At 42.7% G+C, this 20,485-nt stretch overlaps 1 protein-coding gene across 1 annotated transcript in view; it reads left to right on the forward strand.

Annotated features, from left to right (window-relative positions):
* The first annotated feature begins 214 nt into the window (after window positions 1–214).
* The window catches only part of TRPC3 (transient receptor potential cation channel subfamily C member 3), a 346,804-nt gene continuing 326,533 nt past the window's right edge, over window positions 215–20,485 (forward strand). Inside the window, exon 1 of the mRNA XM_075860495.1 lies at window positions 215–573. Coding sequence (XP_075716610.1) covers window positions 368–573 — 206 coding nt within the window. The 5' untranslated portion in view covers window positions 215–367. The remainder of the gene's footprint in view (window positions 574–20,485) is intronic.

Here is a 20,485-nt window from a genome sequence, read left to right on the forward strand (position 1 = left end):
TTCATCTGGGGGGTAAAACGTATTGACAGGGGATGTATAGTGCGGTGCGAAGCACACCCTCTCACCACACGAGGTGATAAATAGCGGCCCGTGTGATAGAGGGATGCTGTCCTCCAGCCACGACTTCTAGCAACGGTGGGAAGTGATGGGCGGCCAGTGAGGGAGGGGGAGGAGAGCTCGGGCGGGAGGAGGGCAGCTGCTGCTCCTGCATTTCTTCCTCGTTCCCATCACATCACTCTCCAGATCGTTTCTCGGTGCCCTGCTGTACAGAGTCCTGCATATACCTGACCTAGCCTGCATCCCCAACCACTCCTCCGTGCCCTGCTCTGGTGCCCTCAGCTACCTCAGACGCCCTGGGGATTCCTGTATGTCCACAAAGGGCAGGAAATGCAAGGAGCTGCCCGCTGCCAGGGTCAGCTTCCCGGAGCTAGGGGAACGCGGGGGATGGCTGGCAAGGAATGGGGGTCAGTGGGCGCCACTGCCACAGCCCCAGGGGGTGCTGGTTTTACCTGCGGAGAGCAGCTCTTTCATTGCTGGGGAGTCTCACAGTGACTGTTACCACGTCCACTCTCTGTGAGTATACTTTATATTATCAGTCATATACACCTGCTGGCTGCTGTGCCACATCTGCGATGTGCCATGGCTAGCTACATGCCAGCAATGTGTCACAGGACACCATACTATAATGACTCTTTATCATAGAGGACGTGTTATACTGAGGCCTGTATGACAAGGGCAGTTCTATATATATAAGTTATATATATATATATATATATATATATATATATATATATGGGACTTATGAGGGAACTTTAGCAATCTTGTCACTATGATCATGACTTGTCACGGTTCCTCAGTCATATACACACAACTACAGTACGTTGCCCTAAATTACTATGATGTGCGCCAATTCAGGACATAAGTGTGGTCCCTTTACAAGGATTTTTCCAGGTGACCTACTATGGCTTTAGAATAAAATTCTACAACATTCCTTAAGTTCTGTGGAATTATTACTTTTGATATAAGGAGAACCCTTGAAGAAAGAGACCACATGGCATCCTATATCTTCTATGACCCTTCTCTTTGCCGTTATGAGATTTGTGGTGGCATCAGGCAATGGAAATCTATTATATATGGCAGAGATGTCAACCACACAACCCATCGACAACACCCTGTGAGCTCCGGTTTGCATGCTTTATTGATTTTAATTACATGGAGTAAATAAAATATTCTTTCTATATGTATGTCATTCATAGAGGCAAGTTAGTACTGGCGGCTCCAGGACTCTACATCCACGGATGGTCATATATGTGTTTCTATAGATGTTTATATTTGGTATGGATGATCACATTTGTATTTCTATGGATTGTCAGATATGTATATTTATGGTTGATTATATATGTATAATATATTTAATTCCATTGATGATCATGTATGTCAAATTTGCTTACCTATGGATAGTCATATGTGTATACCCATGAATGGTCAAGTATCTCCATCCATGAATGGTCATATGCACATTTTGATGGATGTATATATGTGGATAATCATATTTATATTATTTGCCATATATATTTACAAATAGTCAACAGTATGCTCTCCATACATCTCAAAGCATAGTTGGAGAAATATTGTTTATTTCTTAAATATGTATGTTCATTGGTGCGTTTATAGAAAACTACTGATAGGAATTAAATTTAGTAGGTGTGCCAGCTCACCCTTTCACAGAGGCAGTCGAAATTACTTTATGTTGGCTGGTTTGATCCTTTCAGGTTTTCTCATTTTTATTCTATTGAAAATACCTACAAAGTGTTTCACAGTTTTATCAGCTGTCCTTCGCATAGACATGGATTTTTGGCCAATAATGAATTGCTTTGTGCGACGGTGGCGTTGTTGGGTGGCAATATTCCATTTCTCCAGATATTCTAAAGCTGTGAACTTCTATGAGCCGTAGATCGGGCCGTGTCAGTTCCCTATCCTCGAGTCTTGTGTTAATCCAGACATTTCAGTTCTGTTTTCACCTTCTCTAACCACAACCTATGGGTCTGTTAGTCTGTTGCTGCCTATGAAGGACGTTGGGTCGTTTTTTTATGCCATCTGCTCCAGAAGTCAGGAGATATAGATAGTATATAATTGTCTCATCTTATATGAGCCAGAAAAGTAACCTGGTCTAAATGTAATCAGTCAATAATGATAGAAAAAATAATAATAATAATAATAATAATAATAATAACAACATTGTACCCGCAAAGCATAGTGCCACGTGAAATGAGAATGGCTCTCCTGTTGTTGGATGGGGTGTGGTGGCGCATGAACTGGCATCAATGAGGCACAGATTTTCGGTTTTGATGCTGGGCATTCTCTATGCGTACCCCTATTATGTAATGTCCTGTCTTTAACATTTCATGTTCTTAGCCCAGTGTGCATGTATTCCAATTCTCAACATTTTCGCTTTTTATTTGCAACTTACAGCATACATTTGTAGGGATCCAGGGCATAAGTTTAATTATTTAGTGATTATTAAACATTTTCTATGAATATTATAGCATATTATTTGGGGTATGTTGAATATTTTGTCTCCTCCACACTATTTATCTAGAAAGGATTATAGGGTGCTCACAGAAAACTTGAGCAGTCATTTGCTGAGAACTGACATTTGTTCCTTTGAATGTCTTAAACTACAGCTAATTGAGGACTACTGTGGGTCTGCAATGTGTCAATGCCCTTATCTTTCTGTCTGCCTAATTAAGTCATTATCTATGTAATGTGTTGTGTATTCTGTTTGAAGTTAGAGTTGGTAACAGCGCCCTCTGCTGAACAGATGATGCTGCTTTGCTTAAAGGGAACCTGTCTCCAGCATTTCACCTATTAAACCAGCAATACCTGGTGGTAGTGGGAGAAATTCAATTCTATATAACCTATAATTGTCTACTTAGGCCCCATGCACACAAATGTGCTTTTGCGGCCGCAATTCCCCCGAAAATCCACGGGAGAATTGCGGTCCCATTCATTCCTATGGGGCCATGCACACGACCCCGGAGCCCGGACTGCAGAAAGAACGGGCAAGCCTTATTACGGCCGTGTTCTGCAGTCCAGGCTCATTGAAAATAATGGCCGCGGCCATGTGCACAGCCCACGATTTGCGGGCGGCTCGCGACTGACTCTCCGTGGCCGGCCGACCCGAAAATCATGGCCGTGCACATGGCAACGGTCGTGTGCATGAGGCCTTAGCTTTAGTATTCAGTTTTTTTAGTGTTCCCACACCGTATGCTAATAAGCATAAAAGAGTCAGATCTTTGTTTGAAAAGAGTCAAATCTTCGTTTGAAAAGAGTCATATCTTCATTCCTCAAGTCTACCCGAGTTAATCCCGCCTCCTTACTTTTGATTGACAGCTCCTCGCCTTCCCCAGCACACAAAATCCTGCGCTTGTGCATTGATGTTCTCTTCTGGTGTGTGCGCACAAAGGATACCGGATTATTAGGATAAAAGGTGCAAAATGTTTGTGGGACCGTTATTTACAGTCGGAGGAGGAGTTTAGGAGATAGGATAATGTCAATTAAACTTTTTATAGCAGTGGCCAATGAGGGATGAGTAAAGTTCAATAGGTGAAATGCTGGTGACAGGTTCCCTTTAAAGAGGCTCTGTCACCACATTATAAGTGCCCTATTTCCTATATAAGGAGATGAGCACTATCATGTAGGTGACAGTAATGCTTTTTATTTAAAAAAATGATCTATTTTCACCACGTTATTAGCGATTTTAGCTTTATGCTAATGAGTTTCTCAATGGACAACTGGGCGTGCTTTACTATTGACCAAGTGGGCGTTGTACAGAAGAGTGTATGACGCTGACCAATCAGTGACCAATCAGCGTCATACACTTCTCTCCATTCATTTAGTCAGCGCATAGGGATCCTGCTAGATCGCTATGTGCTGTCTTATACTAACACATTAACGATACTGAAGTGTTTAGACAGTGAATAGACATTCCACGGGATGTCTATTCACAATCCCGGCACTTCGTTAATGTTTTTGTGGTAGTTACAGCAGAGCAAGCGTAATCTCGTTGTAACCTGTCATTTACGACGTAATCTCGCGAGATTACGCTTCCTCTGCTGTAACTGCCACAGAACGAGTAACGAAGTGCAGGGATTGTGAATAGACATCCCGTGGAATGTCTATTCACGGTCTAAACACTTCAGTATTGTTAATGTGTTAGTATAAGACAGCACATAGCGATCTAAAAGGATCCCTATGCGCTGACTAAATGAATGGAGAGAAGTGTATGCCACTGATTGGTCACTGATTGGTCAGCTTCATGCACTCCTCTGTACAACGCCCAGTTGTCCATTGAGAAACTCATTAGCATAAAGCTAAAATCGCTAATAACATGGTGAAAATAGATCGGTTTTTTAAATAAAAAGCACTTCTGTCACCTACATTACAGCGCCCATCGCATTATGTAGAAGATAGGGCACTTATAATGTGGTGACAGAGCCTCTTTAAGTTGCATTTCGCTTGTGCACTCAGTGGTAATGATGAATAGCTTTTCCTAGTGTGTTTGCGCATTAATTTTATAGAATTGATTAACAGCAATGATAAAAAAATATATATTTTCATGAGAGTACTTAGAAACTTTTACTGCTCTAGATAACTGTGATTAGTACAAACTTGTGCAATGGAGGAATACTCTAAACAGAGGACATTTTACAACACAGACTAAGGCCAGATTCACACGAACGTGTCCGTTTTGCGTCCGCAAAAAACGCAGCGCTTTTCATGCGTTGCAGTTTCGTGTGCCATCAGTGTTTGTTCAGTGTGGCATCAGTTTTTAATGTCAGTGTTGGTGCATATTTTATTTTATTTTTTTCTGCATTTCTTTAGCAACTGGTGCGTGAATCATGGATAGCACACGGATGACGTCAATGGGTAGGTGATCCGCAAAAACGCACCAGAATAGGACATGCAGTGAGTTTCACGCAACAGAAACGCTGCATGAAAAATCACTGATGTCTAAATAGCCCTATTGACTTGCATAGGTCCGTGTTCTTTCCGTTGATTTCACTGACAGCACACGGACTTATTCAACGTTCTTGTGAATCTGGCCTAAGACTGCTATCTTATATTTGTGGAGGTGCACATGATAAAATATAGGGAATTATAAATGCTAATGATTTTCTTTCAAACGATATAATGTCATTGTTACTTTAAAAGTTATGCATTGTATGTACTATCTCTATATATATATACATATATATTATATATATATATATATATATATATATATATATATATATATATAGAAGACAACGTAGAAAGCAGTGACGACACCAGGACTTCAAGGCAGATGCAAGCAAAGTGGATTTATTCACCTTAAAAAAAACCAGCAACGTTTCGGTTCAACAGGAACCTTTCTCAAGCCAATGAGATGGCTTGAGAAAGGTTCCTGTTGAAGCGAAACGTTGCTGTGTTTTTTTGAGGTGAATAAATCCACTTTGCTTGCATCTGCCTTTAAGTCCTGGTGTCGTCACTGCTTTCTACGTTGTCTTCTATCCATAAAATAGGGGAATTGATTCATCCCCTGGTGACGAGCACATGGCCTGATTTTTTGTTATTTTGGAGTGCTGTGTTTTTCCATTGCTGGACTGTGTATGTATATATGTATGTATGTGTATATATATATATATATATATATATATATATACATATATACTACCGTTCAAAAGTTTGGGGTCACCCAGACAATTTTGTGTTTTCCATGAAAACTCACACTTATATTTGTCAAATGAGTTGCAAAATGACTAGAAAATATAGTCAAGACATTGACAAGGTTAGAAATAATGATTTTTATTTGAAATAATAATTTTCTCCTTCAAACTTTGCTTTCGTCAAAGAATGCTCCATTTGCAGCAATTACAGCATTGCAGACCTTTGGCATTCTAGCTGTTAATTTGCTGAGGTAATCGGGAGAAATTTCACCCCGTCCTTCCAGAAGCCCCTCCCACAAGTTGGATTGGCTTGATGGGCACTTCTTGCGTACCATACGGTCAAGCTGCTCCCAAAACAGCTCTATGGGGTTGAGATCTGGTGACTGCGCTGGCCACTCCATTACAGATAGAATACCAGCTGCCTGCTTCTTCCCTAAATAGTTCTTGCATAATTTGGAGGTGTGCTTTGGGTCATTGTCCTGTTGTAGGAGGAAATTGGCTCCAATCAAGCGCTGTCCACAGGGTATGGCATGGTGTTGCGAAATGGAGTGATAGCCTTCCTTATTCAAAATCCCTTTTACCTTGTACAAATCTCCCACTTTACCAGCACCAAAGCAACCCCAGACCATCACATTACCTCAACCATGCTTGACAGATGGCGTCAGGCACTCTTCCAGCATCTTTTCAGTTGTTCTGCGTCTCACAAATGTTCTTCTGTGTAATCCAAACACTTCAAATTTCGATTCGTCTGTCCATAACACTTTTTTCCAATCTTCCTCTGTCCAATTTCTGTGCGCTTTTGCCCATATTAATCTTTTCCTTTTATTAGCCAGTCTCAGATATGGCTTTTTCTTTGCCACTCTGCCCTGAAGGCCAGCATCCCGGAGTCGCCTCTTCACTGTAGACGTTGACACTGGCGTTTTGCGGGTACTATTTAATGAAGCTGCCAGTTGACCTGTGAGGCGTCTATTTCTCAAACTAGAGACTCTAATGTACTTGTCTTGTTGCTCAGTTGTGCAGCGGGGCCTCCCACTTCTTTCTACTCTGGTTAGAGCCTGTTTGTGCTGTCCTCTGAAGGGAGTAGTACACACCGTTGTAGGAAATCTTCAGTTTCTTGGCAATTTCTCGCATGGAATAGCCTTCATTTCTAAGACCAAGAATAGACTGTCGAGTTTCACATGAAAGCTCTTCTTTTCTAGCCATTTTGAGAGTTTAATCGAACCCACAAATGTAATGCTCCAGATTCTCATCTAGCTCAAAGGAAGGTCAGTTTTATAGCTCCTCTAAACAGCAAAACTGTTTACAGCGGCGCTAACATAATTGCACAAGGGTTTTCAAGTGTTTTCTAATCATCCATTAGCCTTCTAACACAGTTAGCAAACACAATGTACCATTAGAACACTGGAGTGATGGTTGCTGGAAATGGGCCTCTATACACCTATGTAGATATTGCATTAAAAACCAGACGTTTGCAGCTAGAATAGTCATTTAGCACATTAACAATGTATAGAGTGTATTTCTGATTAATTTAATGTTATCTTCATTGAAAAAAACTGTGCTTTTCCTTCAAAAATAAGGAAATTACTAAGTGACCCTAGACTTTTGAACGGTAGTGTATGTATATATATATATATATATATATATCAGGGGCGGACATATCGCCGGTGTAGCTGGTCCAGCTGCACAGGGGCCTGGAGGGGGTGGGGGTCCTCTCAGCTGCCTTAAACGCTGTACGCAAAGATTGGCACAGGGCCCCCATCCTCTATGGGCCCACATGCCTGAGGCAAAAGGAGGCCCGCGCCGCCCGGCATATAACATTTATGGTCCAGGCAGCACGGGCCCCCTCATACTCAATAGTGTCACTAGTACCGGAGGGGGCCTCGGTGCTAGCGAAAGCCACTTTCAATTGTATCTGCATCCTCAGTACCCAGATACTATTGAATACTATAGGCTGCAGGCCACGTTAGGCCTGCAGCCTATAAGGCGCTGGGAAGACTCCCTGCGCAGGCCGGCGTGATGACGTCACTGCATCACGCTGGTCTGTTGGTCTGTGTATGCGCCCTGCCAGGAGTATATGCAGCGTTCCGTCCGTCGCGGGAACGGGGCAAGGTAAGTAGAATATTTTTTTTTGGGGGGGGGGGGGGGGTCTCTGTGACAATATATACAAGGGGAGAAGCTGTGTGAAAATATACAGGGGTAAGGAGATAGCTGTGTGTCACTATGAACAGGGGGGCTGGGTTCACTATATACAGGGGGGGGGAGCTGTGTGTCACTATATACAAGGGGGAGGGGGTTGCGTGTCACTATATACAAGGGGGGCTGTGTTATACAAGGGGGGGAGGGAGCTGTGTGTCACTATATACAAGGGGAGGGTGGCTGTGTGTCACTGTATACAAGGGGAGGGGCGCTGTGTCACTGTATACAATGGAAAGGGGGAGCTGTATGACACTATATACACGGGGAGTGGGCTGTATCACTATATATACAAGGGGAGGGGGCTGTGTGCCACTATATACAAGGGGAGGGGGAGCTGTGTCACATATACAAGGGGAGGGGGGAGCTGTGTGACACTATATACAACAGGAGGGGGAGCTGTATGACACTATGCAATGGGAGGGGGGAGCTGTGTGGCACTATACTCAAGGGGAGGGTGGCTCTGTGTTACTATATACAAGGGGAGGGGGACTGTGTGTCACTATATACAAGGGGAGGAGGGCTGTGTCACTATATACAATGGAAGGGGGGAGCTGTGTGACACTATATACAAGGAGTGGGCTGTGTGTCACTATATACAAGGGGAGGGGGGCTGTGTGCCACTATATACAAGGGGAGGGGGAGCTGTGTCACATTATATACAAGGGGAGGAGGGAGCTCTGTGATACTATATACAACAGGACGGGGGAGCTGTGTGACACTATATGCAATGGGAGGGGGGGTGTGTATCACTATATACAGAGGGGGAGGGAGCTGTGTGACACTATATACAATGGGACGGGGGAGCTGTGTGTCACTATATACAATGGGAGGGGGGAGCTGTGTGTCACTATATACAAGGGGAGGTGGGCTGTGTCACAGTATACAATGGGTGGGGGGGGGCTGTGTGTCACTATATACAAGGGGAGGGGGGCTGTGTCTGTATACATGGGGAGGGGGGAGCTCTCTGTGTCACTATACACAAACGGGGACTGCGTGGCCCTATATACAAGGGGGGGCTGGGTGGCACTATATACAAGAAGCGGGCTGTGTGCCACTATCTTCAAAGGGGGGGCTGTGTGGTGCTATCTACAGGGGATGCTGTGGCGCTATATACAAGGGGGCACGAGGGGTATTATTACTGTGGGGGCACAAAGGGTGCACGGTTACTGATGGGGCACTTTTATTGTGACGAGCACTGAGGGATCATTATTACCATCTGGGGCACTGTGGATTACGAGTTTGCTTAGAGGACGGGGTATAGGTATGGACTCTGGAGGGTGCTGGAAAAGCAAGAAACCAACATGTCTGTGCTTCAAATTCTGCAGAGACGAGTCGTGGCTGGAATAAGTCATCATAGTGGTCTGGACCGGATGGAGAAAAATTAGGAAAGTGAACGACTCTAGAGGAAACATTACCTGTGAGTCACTAGATATAAATGTGCTGTTATCACTTATATTGTCTGCAGAGCGCCTGTATAACTGGCATCTACCACTATATAGTCACTATATGGTGGTAATATTGGTCATTGTATAGTGTTTTTTTTATTCAGTAACAGTACGGGGGTATTATTCAGTCACTATGTGGCTATGGTGTGCAGTATTATTCAGTAACAGTATGGGGGTGTTATTCAGTAATAGTGTGGGGGTATTATTCAGTCACTACGTGGTTATGGTGTGGCAGTATTATTCAGTAACAGTATGGAGGTATTATTCAGTCACTATGTGGTCATGGTGTGGAGGTGTTATTCAGTAACAGTATAGGGGTATTATTCAGTCACTATGTGGTTATGGTGTGGGGGTATTAGTCTGTAACAGTATGTGGATATTATTCAGTCACTATGTGGTTATGGTGTGGAGGTGTTATTCAGTAACAGTATAGGGGTATTATTCAGTCACTATGTGGTTATGGTGTGGCAGTATTATTCAGTAACAGTATGGAGGTATTATTCAGTCACTATGTGGTCATGGTGTGGAGGTGTTATTCAGTAACAGTATAGGGGTATTATTCAGTCACTATGTGGTTATGGTGTGGCGGTATTATTCAGTAACAGTATGGGGGTAATATTCAGTCACTATGTGGTTATGGTGTGGCGGTATTATTCAGTAACAGTATGGGGGTATTATTCAGTAACTGTGTGGGGGTATTATTCAGTCACTACGTGGTTATGGGGTGGCAGTATTATTCAGTAACAGTATGGAGGTATTATTGATTCACTATGTGGTTATGGTGTGGCGGTATTATTTAGTAACTGTATGGGGGTATTATTCAGTCAATATGGGGTTATGGTGTGTGGATATTATTCACTTACAGTATGGGGGTATTATTCAGTCACCATGTGGGTATGATGTGGGGGTATTATTCAGTAACAGTATGGAGGTATTATTCAGTCACTATGTGGTCATGGTGTGGAGGTGTTATTCAGTAACAGTATAGGGGTATTATTCAGTCACTATGTGGTTATGGTGTGGCAGTATTATTCAGTAACAGTATGGGGGTAATATTCAGTCACTATGTGGTTATGGTGTGGCAGTATTATTCAGTAACAGTATGGGGGTATTATTCAGTCACTACGTGGTTATGGGGTGGCAGTATTATTCAGTAACAGTATGGAGGTATTATTGATTCACTATGTGGTTATGGTGTGCCGATATTATTCAGTAACTGTATGGGGGTATTATTCAGTCACTATGTGGTTATGGTGTGGAGGTATTATTCAGTAATCGTATGGGGATATTATCCAGTCACTGTGGTTATGGTGTGGCGGTATTATTCAGTAACAGTATGGCGGTATTATTCAGTCACTATGTGGTTATGGTGTAGCGGTATTCTTCCGCAACAGTATGGTGGTATTATTCAGTCAATATGGGGTTATGGTGTGTGGATATTATTCACTTACAGTATGGGGGTATTATTCAGTCACCATGTGGGTATGATGTGGGGGTATTAGTCTGTAACAGTATGTGGATATTATTCAGTCACTATGTGGTTATGGTGTGGCAGTATTATTCAGTAACAGTATGGGGGTATTATTCAGTAACTGTGTGGGGGTATTATTCAGTCACTACGTGGTTATGGGGTGGCAGTATTATTCAGTAACAGTATGGAGGTATTATTGATTCACTATGTGGTTATGGTGTGCCGATATTATTCAGTAACTGTATGGGGGTATTATTCAGTCACTATGTGGTTATGGTGTGGAGGTATTATTCAGTAATCGTATGGGGATATTATTCAGTCACTGTGGTTATGGTGTGGCGGTATTATTCAGTAACAGTATGGCGGTATTATTCAGACAATATGTGGCTATGGTGTGGGGATATTATTCAGTAACAGTATGTGGGTATTATTCAGTCACTTTGTGGGTATGGTGTGGGTGTATTAGTCAGTAACAGTATGAGGATATTATTCAGTCACTATGTGGTCATGGTGTGGCAGTATTATTAAGTAACAGTATGGGGGTATTATTCAGTCACTATGTGGTTATGGTGTGGCGGTATTATTCAGTAACAGTATGGAGGTATTATTGATTCACTATGTGGTTATGGTGTGCCGATATTATTCAGTAACTGTATGGGGGTATTATTCAGTCACTATGTGGTTATGGTGTGGAGGTATTATTCAGTAATCGTATGGGGATAATATTCAGTCACTGTGGTTATGGTGTGGCGGTATTATTCAGTAACAGTATGGCGGTATTATTCAGTCACTATGTGGTTATGGTGTAGCGGTATTCTTCCGTAACCGTATGGTGGTATTATTCAGTCAATATGGGGTTATGGTGTGTGGATATTATTCACTTACAGTATGGGGGTATTATTCAGTCACCATGTGGGTATGATGTGGGGGTATTAGTCTGTAACAGTATGTGGATATTATTCAGTCACTATGTGGTTATGGTGTGGCGGTATTATTCAGTAACAGTATGGGGGTATTATTCAGTCACTATGTGGTTATGGTGTGGAGGTATTATTCAGTACCTGTATGGGGGTATTATTCAGTCACTATGTGGTTGTATTATTGAGTAACAGTATGGGGGTATTATTCAGTCACTTTGTGGTTATGGTGTGGAGGTATTATTCAGTAACAGTATAGGGGTATTATTCAGTCACTATGTGGTTATTGTGTGGTGGTATTATTCAGTAACAGTAGGGGGGTATTATTCAGTCACTATGGGGTTATAGTGTGGGGGTATTATTCAGTAACGGTATGGGGTATTATTCAGTCACTGTGGTTATTGTGTGGCGGTATTGTTCAGTAACTGTATGGGGGTATTATTCAGTCACTATGTGGTTATGGTGTGGCGGTATTGTTAAGTAACTGTATGGGGGTATTATTCAGTAACATTATTTGCATTATTTATGTTTGTTACTTGTGTTTTAAACTAGTAATACAATGTGGAATATAGATTTGTATAGTTTTATATGCACCCGGGCGTTGTTAGGTTATGGAAGGTGAATGTCGGCCATGAAGGTGCACCAGGGCCAAACGACACGCTACAGTGGAGCTGCTTACCATGAAAATCAACCAGGGGGCTACCAGATGTGTGTCTAAAGCAACAGTTAAGCGAACCCTACTGCGTATCAGGCTCCGAAGCAGATGGATGGTCAATGCTCCTATGCTAAGAAAGGTGCATCGGGAAAAAAGGCTTAAATTTGCACGGCAGTATCGGAATTGGACCACTGATGATTGGCAAAGGGTTGCCTTCTCCGATGAGTCACATTTTCTGCTTCAACGAACGGATGGACATTGGCGTGTCAGGCGAGAAACATCAGAGAACAAAAACCCTGCATCCATTGCTGGAAGAACACAAGCAGTGTTATGGTTTTGGGAATTTTTTCATGCCATTCCCTGGGCCCACTTATCCATGTGGAAGGCACTCTGAACCGATTTGGGTAGGAATCCATCCTTGCAGATCACGTCCACCCATACATGCTGTTTGTGTTCACTGGGGAGATGGAATCTTCCTGCAAAAGAATGCGACATGTCACACGGCTAGAAATGTCCAACAGTGGGTGAAAGAACATGACCAAGACTTCCAAGAACTTCCCTGGCCCCTTAATTCGCCAGACTTGAACCCAATTGAGCATCTGTTTGACCACCTCGATTGTGTTGTTCGCTCTATGGACCCTCCCCCACGCACCCACCAGCAAATGTGGGATCGACTGCAGTCAGCATGGCTCCAAATACCTGAGACAACCTACCAGCACCTTATTGAGTCACTCCCAGACCGTCTAGCTGCTGTCCGTGCTGCACACGGCGGTTACTCTGGATATAAGCTGGTGGTCATAATAATGTGACTCCACTTTGTATGTTCTTTTAAATTTGCAAACCTTGTATGACAGGGCTCCAGATAAATGATTTCTTTATTTTTATGGCTTCATTACATATTAATTTAGTTTGCCATCTATCTGGCAAATCAGAAAGAGAGAAGTATAACTTTTTTGTCTTTGTGTATTCTGATCAAGTAGCAGTAGTACACCAAGCATCTGTTTTCCCAAGCAGAAAGAGAAACAGATGAAGCATATCAAACTTTTGCTGAGATGCTGGTGCTAAATGTTTCTTCTGAAGCAAAACCTATATATGTTACTTGTTCTGAAATACCATAAAGTAAAATGCCTTGAAATGGAAAGTTCCATGTTAGAAAGGATTTATAGAATACTGCACCATCATATATTTCCACTTTTATCTCCATCTACCAACCCACTTGTGCTCTCGCCACTTGTGACATACGACACTTAGCCTTCCTTATTGCATCCTCTCACTTTCCTTTTCAGGACTTTTCTCATTCCCCACTAATCCTATGGAACTCTTTGCCTCAGACCCTTAGGGTATGTTCACGCGGCCTATTTACGGAAGTAATTCGGGCGTTTTTGCCCCAAATTACGTCCGAAAATAGCGCCTCAATAGCGCTGACAAACATCTGCCCATTGAAAGCAATGGGCAGGCGTTTGTCTGTTCACACGAGGCGTAATTTACGCGCCGCTCTCAAATGACGGCGCGTAAATAGACGCCCGCGTCAAAGAAGTGACCTGTCACTTCTTTGGGTGTAATTGGAGCCGTTATTCATTGACTCCAATGAATAGCAGCGCTAATTACGCCTGTAATGGACGCGGCGTTCAAGCGCCTGCACATGCCGTTACGGCTGAAATTACGGGGATGTTTTCAGGCTGAAACATTCCCGTAATTTCAGCCGTTACGGACGCCCTCGTGTGAACATACCCTTAGACTTACTCCTACTTACTAGTCACAGCCTTAGGGCTTATTCAGAAGAACCTATATGCAGTCCGTGTGAAGGCCTGTTTTTTTTTAATGGCTGTCACACGTCTGCATGTATTTCTATGAGGCTGTTCACACAGCCGTTGTTTTAACGGACCGTGTGAAGGGTCTGTGAAAACATAGGACATATCCTATTTTTGTCAGTTTTCACAGATCCCCCAATAGACTTAAGTCTATGAGGGATCCGTGAAAATGGATTCTGCCCGGGCACGACTAGATTGTGCAAAACAGTTCGTTCATCGAAATAAGCCCTTAAAGAGAACCTTTTACCTCCCCATATAATGTGCAGCTGAGTGCAGCATGTAATGGGCAGGGCTGCACAAACCCTGGGGCACTTTAAATCATTTTTCTACCCTCCTCCGTTATTTAGATATCGGTGCCGTTATATTTGGCGCCCGATACTTAAATAACCCCCTAAACTGGAGGCGTGTAATGGCAAGGGGGCGTGTTACTATGGCTGTGACACTGCCCAATCAGATACGGACAGTGTTACAGCAAGAGCGAGAATAGAGGAGATGGCATGCGCGCTCTCCTCTCCCCAGCTCTTACACTGTCCGTAGCAGTGACACACCCCCTTGCCAGTTCGGCAGAAGACTGATCTTGACAGTTGAAGAGTGACAGCGTGCGGGCGCGCACGCACACTCTCTCCTCTATTCTCGCTCTTGCTGTAACACTGTCCGTATCTGATTGGACATTGTCACAGCCATAGTAACATGCCCCCTTGCCATTACTCGCCCCATTGACAGTTCAGGGGGTTATTTAAATATCGAGCGCCAAATATAACAGCACCGATATCTAAATAACGGAGGAGGGTAGAAAATAAATGTAAAGTGCCCCAGGGTTTGTGCAGCCCTGCCCATTACATGCTGCACTCAGCTGTACATGTATGCGGAGGTGAAAGGTTCTCTTTAAGCTAGTTTTTTTCCACTCGTTTATTAAAGGATGCCCATATCACATAACGTTATTTCAGCTACAACCATAGATCATGGCCCACACACAACCTCACCCCTCTCATTCCATTTAGAGTGCAAGCTTTTACGGGTAGGGTGTTTTCTCTTTTTGTCTCACTTGTTCTCTTTACCTGTCATTTTACTTTGTTGCTTCACCGATTGTAAAGTGCTTGGTTGTTGTTGCTATAAAAATAAGAGTTATTATTGTTATTAGAAAATGTCAGTTAGAAAGCATTATAAGAACTAAATAAAAAAGCCGTAGACATGAGATATCGAGCCAAATTCCCTGACTCTCCCATTCCATTAACATGCTTTTCCAGCTCTGCTAAATTATATACGGTTGTAGCAATCTTTAACCCCTTCCCCCTGCTTGCATTCTGGGCCAAAATGACCGAGCCATTTTTTACGTTTTTCCATCGTCACATACGAAGAGCTATAACTTTTTTATTTTTGCGTTGACATAGCTGTATAAGGTCTTGTTTTTTTGCGGGACAAGTTTTATTTTTTAATTGCACCATTTTGGGATAAATATTATTTATTGATTAACTTTTATTAACTTTTTTTTGGGGGGGGGGGGGATAGAAAAAGATCTGAAATTTCGCCACTCTTTTTTGCATCCTAAATCTATACTGTTTACTGTGTGGTATAAATTACACAATAACTTTATACAACGGGTTGTTACGATTGCAACGATACCAAACTTGTATAGATTTTGTTTGTTTTACTACTTACACAGTAAAAACACTTTTTTTTCAAAATTATTTGTTTTTGTGTCACCATATCCATTTCGCCGATGCAGTTGTATGTGGGCTTTTTTTTGCGGGATGACTTGTAGTTTTTATTGGTACCATTTTGGAGTAGATGCGACTTTTTGATCACTTTTTATCACATTTTTTTAAAGTCAGCAGGATTCACAAAAAACAGCAATTTTTCCATTGTTTTTTATTTTATTTTTTACGGTGTTCACCGTGCGGGTTAAATAATGTAATAGCTTTATAGTCGGGGTCGTTACGGACGTGGCGATACCAAATATGTGTAACTTTTTTGCTTTATTTGTTTGTTTTTTTTAATAGTAAAGCATTTTGTAAGGGGAAAAAGTGGGACTTTATTATAAAAGCGATCGGATGATCGCATATTACACTGTAATACTTTTGTATTGCAGTGTATTATGCCTGTCCGTGTAAAACGGACAGGCATCTGCTAGGTCATGCCAGAGGCATGACCTAGTAGGCATTCACTACAGGCAGACTTGGGGGCCTTTATTAGGCCCCCGGCTGCCATCGGAGACACAGACACTCGGCGATGTTATCGCCGGTTGTCAGTGAGATGAAAGGGAGCTCCCTCCCTCTCTCCAAAACCACTCAGATGCGGCACTCGCTATTGAGCGCCGCATCTGAGGGGTTAAACGGGTAAGATCGATACTAATATCGATCTCACACGTTCGAGCAGGGACACCCCCAGCTCTCAGCTACCACTAACAGATGAGAGCAGGGAGATTTAACGGCTCCTTGCTCTGTTTATTTATTCTGATGCATCGCCGTGAAAAGGCTATTGCATCATAATAAAGCCCATTAGTGGCCGCCGTGAAAAGGCCTATCGGCGGTCATTAAGGGGTTAATAACTTTAAGGGTATGTTCACACGGCTTATTTTCGGACGTTCTTCGGGCCGTAAACAGCCGAACAATTGGAAGCAGAATGCCTTCAAACATCTGCCCATTGATTTCAATGGGAAAAACGGCGTTCTATTCCGACGAGGCGTTTTTTCTTTTACCCAGCCATTTTGAAAAACAGCCGCGTTAAGAAACGCCCACGAAAATGAAATGCATGTCACTTCTTGAACCGTTTTTGGAGCCGTTTTTCATTGATTCTATAAAAAAACTGCTCTAAAAAACGCAGCGAAAAAACGCTAGTTAATTAAAAAACTTCTGCAAATCAGGAGCTGTTTTCCCTTGAACACGGCTCCATATTTTCAGACGTTTTTTGCGAAGTGTGTGAGGGTACCTTCACACGGCTTATTTTCGGCCATTTTTCGGGCCGTAAACGCCCCAAAAAACGGCTGAAAATACGGGGGCTGAATGTCTCCAAACATCTGCCCATTGATTTCAATGGGAAAAAGGGTGTTTTGTTCCCACAGGGCATTTTTTACGTAAAAAATGCCTCGTAAAAAGAAGTGCATGTCACACTTGAGCCGTTTTGGAGCTGTTTTTCATTGACTCAATAGAAAAACGGCTCCAAAAACGGCCATAAAAAACGCAGCGAAAAGCGCTTTTTGATTAAAAAACGACTGAAAATCAGGAGCAGTTTTCCCTTGAACACAGCTCCGTATTTTCAGCCGTATTTTGTTTACCGTGTGAACATACTCTGAACATAAACGTTAAATACACTGTGGCAAGAAAAATAAGTCATTTTGTGAAACGCTATATGAAGATTGATCAACCACTCTCTTTGGAAATGAGGTGTTACTTCTCAGATTATCAACACAAACACTGAGCAAGGTTGCATAGTATATGTCCATACTTCTGTTTTGCACAAACATTTGCTAAGTTGCATTTTTTCCACCCAGCATAGCATGCCGATCACAAGTGCCACTTGATTTGTAAGTGCTCATGCACTACACCCTGCAAGTCCCGCTCCTCTGCTCTGCTCCATCGGTCTCCTGATTGGCCACCGGAGCCGTCACTCAGAGCAAAGGCCTCCGCTGCGCCATTGGGATTAATCGTCGGTTTCTCGCTCATGCATCTTGCATTTTCAAGGAAAAAAAAGTAAGTTTGAAAATGCCCTTCCCCTATATCACCCGGTCAGTACTTTTAGGGCACATTCAGACGTGGCGGAATTGGTGTTGAATTCCGCTGCGGACAGTCCGCAGCGGAATTCTGCAGCAGCCGTTTTTTTACATGTTTTCTATACATTTTTAGGAAACTTAGTTCAGACGTTGCGGAAAATAATTGTGCAGAATTTTGGCTGCAGTGCAGATTTTTCCCTCCGCAGCATGCGCATTATGTTGCAGAGAAGAAGCGGAATTTCACTGCGGATTTCAGCTTTTGCATTGCAAAGGCTGAAATCTGCAGCAAGTCCGCTGTGATATCTGCAACGTCTGAATTACCTGTCAAATATGAAAATTTGCTGCATAAAGTTGCTGCATATTCGCAAAGAATCTGCAGCAACATTTTCAGCGGAAAAATTCTGCCACGTCTAATCATGGCCTTAAGGCCTCAAAATTGATGACAGGTTCCATTTAAGGGCATGCCCAGACGTGGCGGAGTTCTTCCGCCACTGTCCGCTTCAATGCCGCACAGAATCTGCGTTGCAGATTCTGTTGCGGCTTTGCCTAAAATGGGCATTAAATTGATGCGGACTAGCCGTTGCGTATTGAGGGGAAGAGGGCTTCCCTTCTCTCTATCAGTGCAGGATGGAGAGAAGGGGCAGCCCTTTCCCTAGTAAAAGTAAAAGAAATTCATACTTACCCGGCCGTTGTCTTGGTGACGCGTCCCACTTTTGCCATCCAGCCCGACCTCCCTGGATGACGCGGCAGTCCATGTGACCGCTGCAGCCTGTGATTGGCTGCAGCCGTCACTTGGACTGAAACGTCATCCTGGGAGGCCGGACTGGAGGAAGAAGCAGTGAATTCTCGGTAAGTATGAACTTCTATTTTTTTTACAGGTTGATGTATATTGTGATCGGAAGTCACTGTCCAGGGTGCTGAAACAGTTACTGCCGATCGCTTAACTCTTTCAGCACCCTGGACAGTGACTATTTACTGACGTCGCCTAGCAACGCTTCCGTAATTACGGGTGCACACACGTAGTCACCCGTAATTACGGGAGCCCCATTGACTTCCTCAGTCTGGCTGTAGACCTAGAAATACATAGGTCCAGCCAGAATGAAGAAATGTCATGTTAGTAAAACCAATACGCTCCGCAGAACACAAAACATCTGCGGACTTCATTGCGGAATTTTGACTCTCCATTGAAGTCAATGGAGAAATTCCGCAATGAGTCCGCAACAAGTCCGCGACACGTCCGCAACCACCATTGTATGCTGCGGACACCAAATTCCGCACCGCAGCCTATGCTACGCAGTGAATTGTCTGCAACGTGTAAGCGAACCCAACCACAAAGCTGTGGAAGGCAATGGAGAAACGTGTACGCTGCGGATTTCTGCTGCGGACTGTCCGCAGCGGAATTCCAGAGCAATTCTGCCACGTGTGGTCATGCCCTAAGTGTTTTGCAGCACATTTTATTTTGGTTACAGTTTGTACAGTTTTCTGATTTATTTCCTGTTTCTCTACTCACTTTCCAGAAAAGACAAGAAAACAGAAAAACTAATTTTGAACACATGCAGAATCATTTTTTTTTAGAATTCCATAATGTGTTTTTTTTTTTGTTTGCTTTAAATGTGCATTTATACTAGATGTGTGTGTCAGTCATGAGATGCACAGAATGGGCTTAGAGGCATGGCTAACCACTGAACTGTGAGGAGAAGAGACTGAGCACACTGCAATATTGGAAATATTGTCATGTTGTGAAATGACGCAACATTGCGGTATACCATCCCTATGCTAGCATCACTATATTTTCCATATAGGCAGACTAGGCGTATACCGAAGGTAGCAATATATTTATGATTAAGCCAAACAATGTGAGCCTGCTGCCTTTTCCCATTTTTTTTTTCCCTAAACGAAGTTCATTGACAAAACAACATATGACATTTGTAACAGACACAACATGTCATGTGATATGATTGTTATCATTATCGCGTGTTATTCTCAATTTTGCTCCAAGTGATGTCCTCCTGTATTCATCTGTCAATCAAATGACATTACTTCTGATATCCGTGACCGCAAAGTCTCGTCTCCCAACAGACCTTTTGTGGAGTAATAAACTTTGAGGGTTTTTCTATTTGAATAAAACACTGCTTTTTACAATAAAAATAATTGGTGGAGAGCAATGGTATGTGACACAAGCAGTTGCTAAGGGGGCAGTTGGGAGAAGTTGCTACATTTAAATTTTTTTGTTTTGTTTTTCTACATATTAAACAGTCCAATATTTGTATGCTTTTTTTTTTTTTTGTGGTAGTCACAGTGGAGTTTGGAAGTAAACATTATCTAAAAATGTGTCCTGATAGATTCATTTTGCCTGACAGAGTTTTCTAGTAATTATCTCTTTGGAGAGAATGGTATGGAAAATATATTTACATGCAAGCATGTTAGTGGAATAGAGATCATTATAGGACAATTAACCCCTTCAGGACCAAGCTCATTTTGGCCTTCAGGACCAGACCCATTTTTTCAAATCTGACATATTTCACTTTATGTGGTAATAACTCCGGAACGCTTTTACCTATCAAAGCGATTCT

The sequence above is a fragment of the Rhinoderma darwinii genome, chromosome 1 (genome assembly GCF_050947455.1).
Source record: "Rhinoderma darwinii isolate aRhiDar2 chromosome 1, aRhiDar2.hap1, whole genome shotgun sequence".
Lineage (NCBI taxonomy): Eukaryota > Metazoa > Chordata > Amphibia > Anura > Rhinodermatidae > Rhinoderma > Rhinoderma darwinii.